Genomic DNA, 6,862 nt, shown 5'->3' on the forward strand with positions numbered 1-6,862 from the left:
TGACAGTGGTCCCAGCTGCCTTGAGATCATTGACAAGTTCCCCCCTTGTAGTTGTAGGCTGATTTCTAACCTTCCTCATGATCAAGGATACCCCACGAGGTGAGATTTTGCGTGGAGCCCCAGATCTTTGTCGATTGACAGTCATTTTGTACTTCTTCCATTTTCTTACTATGGCACCAACAGTTGTCTCCTTCTCGCCTAGCGTCTTACTGATGGTTTTGTAGCCCATTCCAGCCTTGTGCAGGTGTATGATCTTGTCCCTGACATCCTTAGACAGCTCCTTGCTCTTGGCCATTTTGTAGAGGTTAGAGTCTGACTGATTCACTGAGTCTGTGGACAGGTGTCTTTCATACAGGTGACCATTGCCGACAGCTGTCTGTCATGCAGGTAACGAGTTGATTTGGAGCATCTACCTGGTCTGTAGGGGCCAGATCTCTTACTGGTTGGTGGGGGATCAAATACTTATTTCCCTCTGCAGAATGCAAATAAATTCATATACTTTCCACAATGTGATTTTCCGGATTTAATTTGTGATGTGCTATCTCTCACTGTTACCAATAACCTACCCTTCAATTATGGGCTGCTCATGTCTTTGTCAGTGGGCAAACTTACAAAATCAGCAAGGGATCAAATACTTATTTCCCCCACTGTAAGTGCAGCCCTACCTGTGTCCCACTCATGCTCCGCTCCTGGGTGCACCCCCCCTTGCAAATACATGCCATGTAAGTTAAGCTGGTAGTTGCTCAATAACACTTAGGCAGAACTTTGGCATTTGCACACACATATACCATTACCTTAAACTAGGGGTTCTCAACCCAGGCCTCAGGACACACCTAGCCAGTCAGATTTTCAGGATACCCACAATGAATATGGATGAGAGAGATTAGCATGGAATGGAGAAAGCACATGAAAATGTATCTCTTGCATATTCACTGTGGGTACCTAAAAACACATAGGCAAGCAGTCTGCTGGATCCAGAACGGCAGAAAAGAACAGCAGACACACGTGATGAAATAAGATAAAATGTATTCAATACATATAAATAAAATCAGCATGCAATTGTCCTCTAGCAGTCCAACATGGCCTTGTTTTGCTCTCTCAATGGCTGTGTCAGGGGAAGTAACATAACCAGCAGGAGCAATATAATATTTTCCCTGTCCGGTTAATACAGAACAGCATATAAACTAAAGCTCTGCTTTTTCAAGCAGCTGTAGCCTATATAACAATTTGTATATAGGAGCAGCCTGCGTGACAGGCTACAGCTGCATGAAAAAAACAGTGCTTTAGTTTAAATGCTGCTCTGTACTAACCAGACAGGGAAAATATTATATTGCTCCTGCTGGTTATGTTACTTCCCCTGACACAGCCATTGAGAGAGCAAAACATGGCCTTGTTGGACGGCTAAAGGACAATTGTATTGCTGATTTTATTTTTGTGTATTGAACAAATTTTGTCTTATTTCATCACATCAGTCTGCCCTTGTTTTCTGCTATTCATTGTGGGTATCCCGAAAACCTGACTGGCTGTGTGTCCCAAGGACTGGGTTGAGATCCCCTGCTCTAAACATACTTGTGTGTAAATGTGGGCACCCAGGTACAGAATTACCCTTTGGCCGTCTCTCTTCTTCCTCCTCTTCTCATACAATTATGATCAAAATTCTAAACATAAAACATACTCGAATCCTGCTACATCAAATGGATAGCAAGAGAGAGAAGAGGGAATTCAATAACGGTGCCAAAAAAATTCAGCGCTAAGTGCTATGCTATAAAAGGCGCACATCTTATATAGAATAGCACTTAGGGCTAGATTCTGTATATGGCGCCTGAAAAATCCACACGGAAAAAAAGTTACGCCTAGGCACAGTCTATAAAGTATGTCTAAATTTTATAGAACAGACTTAAATTTTCACACGGTATATGCAGAGCGGCTCACCACGCGACTAACCCCCCCCCCCCCCCCCCCCCCCCCCCCCGTTTACAAAATAGGTGGCAGTAGGGCTTCTGGTGCTAATGGGAAAATTAGCGTGTGGCCATTAATACAGAAAATAGAAAAATCAGTCATTTTACCCCAGCAGTAAAAATGCTCTTAAGACGCAGGAATGACCCGCATAAGGATGCGTTAAGGCCACGTTTTACTGCAGTTCGGTAAAAGATCCCCTGTCTCCCCCATACAGCTCTTAGTTCAAATGCCCAGATTTCATCAGCTCCCTACCATCAGTGCTAAGGTGAAAAAGATGAGACAGGCTACATTTTTGGACTGCACGCCCTCCAGAAGTGAAAGCAGAGGTGGGCTACCTGAAATTTAAGAAGTGAAGGTGCTGTTTTCTGAGCAGAGCTTTCCCAACTTGTGTGAGGTGGCAGTAGGGAAGACAGAATATTGAAGGTGAGATAATGAGGCGATAGGATGATTAAATGTTTTATGAAATGCATTTTATTGTAAACTGTTCCGATACACATGCTATAAAAGTGGTATATCAAAATTTTATAAATAAAAACACACAAAAACTACATCTTCAGCATACCAAGTTGGTTTCATATTTTCACCAAAACCCTAAACGTACTCTCTGTTATTCAAACAATACAACTTTACTTAATTTTTTAAGATCTTTAATATTTACATATAAATATACCCAATACAAAACTTATACCCCCACAATGCCCTCAGTATTCCTAAATATCTCCCCTAATTAATTCCAATTGCTCAACCATGTACACACACCCTAACACAGCTGGTATTGAATACCCATCAGTAAGTGCATTACATAATCACATGCTTCATTATTTTATATATTAAATTTATTATATTTAAATATTAAAGATCTTAAAAAATTAAGTAAAGTTGTATTGTTTGAATAACAGAGAGTACGTTTAGGGTTTTGGCTAAATTGTTTGTACTTTGTTTGTAAAATATTTTCCCGCTAGTAGTCTATATTCATATTTTCACAACATTAATCATTGAGAAAGATGGCATGCCGCAGAATTTATATTTACCAAAATGTGAGCGAGGGGGATTAGTTTTGCAGTGACAGGTAGATTTGATTAGTTAAAAAAAACAAAACAAAGCAGTGATGAGTGAAACAAAGAAGTGCTAAGAATTTGCACTGTGTCCAAAGAGTGATTAGTGAGCAAGAAACATAAATAAAGGTAGATTTGATTAGATTAAAAAAACAAAACAAAGCAGTGATGAGTGAAACAAAGAAGTGCTAAGAATTTGCACTGTGTCCACAGAGTGATTAGTGAGCAAGAAACATAAATAAAGGTAGATTTGATTAGTTAAAAAAAAATCAAAGCAATGATGAGTGAAACAAAGAAGTGCTAAGAATTTGCACTGTGCCCACAGAGTGATTAGTGAGCAAGAAACATAAATAAAGGTAGATGTTATTTGTCGTTGAAGACACTGTTACTGAAAATAATAAAAAATTCACAAATATGTAGATCCCAGATCTGATATTTTCACATTCATTATTGCTGCTTTGATATATTTGTATTGTGTTTGCAACAGAGGTGCTGTCCCCCCCATTCAAGAACTCAGGCTCCATACCACAAATACAGAAGCTTGGGTTTCCATCGCCCCCACTTGTACAGAAGGCGATTGAAGAGACAGGTTTGCCATCGTACATGAAAAGGAAAGATGCTAAGCCCATGGGATGCCAGCCAGTCTTCATAACGAGTCTTCAGAGAAGCAGAGGACTATTAAATTGAAACAAATTATTGCAATAGCTTTATTAGGTTTATATAATGCAATGCCCACTGTATCAGAAAATAAAATAAACATTAATAATATGAGAAAACAGAGGTGCACAGTGATATGACTGTTTTTGTTGATACGTGTAATGCAAGGAATCCACAGACATGGGAAGAACACCAAACTCCCATGAGAAAACACAACACAAGAACAAGAGTAGGAGATGGATACTGGTACTTCAGAATCATAGCAACATAGTAGATGACGGCAGAAAAAGACCTGCACAGTCCATCCAGTCTGCCCAACAAGATAAACTCATATGTGCTACTTTTTGTGTATACCCTACTTTGATTTGTACCTGTCCTCTTCAGGGTACAGACCGTATAAGTCTGCCCAGCACTATCCCCGCCTCCCAACCACCAGTCCTGCCTCCCACCACTGGCTCTGGCACAGACCGTATAAGTCTGCTCATCACTATCCCCGCCTCCCAACCACCAGCCCCGCCTCCCACCACAGCCCCACCTCCCACCACCGGCTCAGACCAAGGGACACGAAAGATGAGAAGTAAAACTTTTATTGATGATTCTTAATGATGAGTCATCATTAGGAATCATCATTACCCCGTTTACTAAGCTGCGCTAGTGACTGCCATGCGCTAATGCTGACATAGCCCATTCACTTTGAATGGGTTGTGTCGGCATTGCCACACAGCTGAGTAAATAGGGGAGGTAAAAGTTTTACTTCTCATCTTGTGTGTCTCTTGGTCTGATTTCGAAGTGCCAGTATTTGCCTCCCACTCTTGCTCTTGTGTTTATTTATATGGGTGCCATGCTTTAAATTATTGTATAGTTAGTGTGTAAATAAATCCTCTTAGCAGAAAACATTTGCTTAGTTTCACTGATCTGAAAATATTAGAAAAAAACTCAGTATCTGCACAATTGTTATCACCAATCTTAATGTTGTAGGTATTTACGCATTACAAAATATCAAATTAGATAACATGTTCAACTGGATTAAAAACTTTTTAGTAGGGAAATTTCCTTAATCAGCAACATTTACACTGGGGCCTATGGGTCAGTTCTGGGGTGGATGGTTCCCCAGGCACAGGTGTTGATGGCATCCAGCGGAGGTGTTGATCCCCCTTTCCACCCCCCCCCCCCCCCCCGAGAGAAGGATATGTTGAAGAACTCCCCCACACATGAAAAAGGGGGCAGGTTGAGCCAGATGGGACTTCAGATGCACTAATATGAGCTGGAAGTGCTTTGATGCTGCATGACAGCTTCCAGTTAATAAATACACTCAAAAGAGGCTGAACTGGAAACTGGTACACAGCAGTGCCCATCTTTAAGGCTTCAACAGGCTAACGCCTTCACATCGAGCACTACTGCCCCTAAGCTTCAATCTTGCTTAATTCAGCCTTTATGTGTGAGCTACTATGTATCCAAGATAAACGCCTGCATTTTCCCACCTGATACTTAGTTGTCAGACAACAAAAACCTCCATAAGAACATTCTCAGCCTGTCTTTCCTCAGTCTTTCACTGATTCTCTCTGCCACACTCTGCAGTCTCATTCTGCTGTCTCTTTTTCCTTATTTAATCTCTCTTTCTATCCCTTTCTCTATCCCTTTCTCATTCTGCTCTCTTCTTCTACACTTTATCACCCTTTCACAGTCTTATTCTGCTGTCTCTCTCTCTCCACTCCTTTCTCTCTCTCTTTCATAGTCTTATTCTGCTGTCTCTCTCTCCACGCCTTTCTCTTTTTCATAGTCTCTCTCTCTCCACTTCTTTCTCTCTCTCTTTCATAGTCTTATTCTGCTGTCTCTCTCTCTCTCTCCACTCCTTTCTCTCTCTTTCATAGTCTCTCTCTCCACTCCTTTCTCTCTCTTTCATAGTCTTATTCTGCTGTCTCTCTCTCCACTCCTTACTCTTATTCATAGTCTCTCTCTCTCTCCACTTCTTTCTCTCTCTCTTTCATAGTCTTATTCTGCTGTCTCTCTCTCTCCACTCCTTTCTCTCTTTCATAGTCTCTCTCTCCACTCCATTCTCTCTCTCTTTCATAGTCTTATTCTGCTGTCTCTCTCTCCACTCCTTTCTCTTTTTCATAGTCTCTCTCTCTCTCCACTCCTTTCTCTCTCTCTCTTTCATAGTCTTATTCTGCTGTCTCTCTCTCTCTCTCTCCACTCCTTTCTCTCTCTTTCATAGTCTTTTTCTGCTGTCTCTCTCTCTCTCTCCACTCCTTTCTCCCTCTTTCATAGTCTTATTCTGCTGTCTCTCTCTCTCTCTCCACTCCTTTCTCTCTCTCTTTCATAGTCTTATTCTGCTGTCTCTCTCTCTCCACTCCTTTCTCTCTCTCTCTTTCATAGTCTTATTCTGCTCTCTTTCATAGTCTTATTTTGCTGTCTCTCTCTCTCTCCACTCCTCTCTCTCTCTTTCAGTCTTATTCTGCTGTCTCTCTCTCTCTCTCTCCACTCCTTTCTCTCTCTCTTTCATAGTCTTATTCTGCTGTCTCTCTCTCCACTCCTTTCTCTTTTTCATAGTCTCTCTCTCTCTCTCCACTCCTTTCTCTCTCTCTCTTTCATAGTCTTATTCTGCTGTCTCTCTCTCTCTCTCTCTCCACTCCTTTCTCTCTCTTTCATAGTCTTATTCTGCTGTCTCTCTCTCTCCACTCCTTTCTCTCTCTCTTTCATAGTCTTATTCTGCTGTCTCTCTCTCCACTCCTTTCTCTTTTTCATAGTCTCTCTCTCTCTCCACTCCTTTCTCTCTCTTTCATAGTCCTTTTCTGCTGCCTGTCTCTCTCTCTCTCTCTCTCTCTCTACTCCTTTCTCCCTCTTTCATAGTCTTATTCTGCTGTCTCTCTCTCTCTCTCTCCACTCCTTTCTCCCTCTTTCATAGTCTTATTCTGCTGGCTGTCTCTCTCTCTCTCTCTCTCTCTCCACTCCTTTCTCTTTTTCATAGTCTCTCTCTCTCTCTTTCATAGTCTTATTCTGCTGTCTCTCTCTCCACTCCTTTCTCTTTTTCATAGTCTCTCTCTCTCTCTTTCATAGTCTTATTCTGCTGTCTCTCTCTCTCTCCACTCCTTTCTCTCTTTCATAGTCCTTTTCTGCTGCCTGTCTCTCTCTCTCTCCCACTCCTTTCTCTCTCTCTCTTTCATAGTCTTATTCTGCTGTCTCTCTCCTCC

General features: G+C 41.5%; 1 protein-coding gene across 1 annotated transcript in view; it reads right to left on the reverse strand.

Annotated features, from left to right (window-relative positions):
• MBTPS2 (membrane bound transcription factor peptidase, site 2) overlaps positions 1–6,862 on the reverse strand; it is a 52,891-nt gene that overhangs the window by 44,870 nt on the left and 1,159 nt on the right. Inside the window, exon 2 of the mRNA XM_030202254.1 lies at positions 3,541–3,689. Coding sequence (XP_030058114.1) covers positions 3,541–3,689 — 149 coding nt within the window. The remainder of the gene's footprint in view (positions 1–3,540; positions 3,690–6,862) is intronic.

This window comes from Microcaecilia unicolor, chromosome 4, assembly GCF_901765095.1.
Source record: "Microcaecilia unicolor chromosome 4, aMicUni1.1, whole genome shotgun sequence".
Classification (NCBI taxonomy): domain Eukaryota; kingdom Metazoa; phylum Chordata; class Amphibia; order Gymnophiona; family Siphonopidae; genus Microcaecilia; species Microcaecilia unicolor.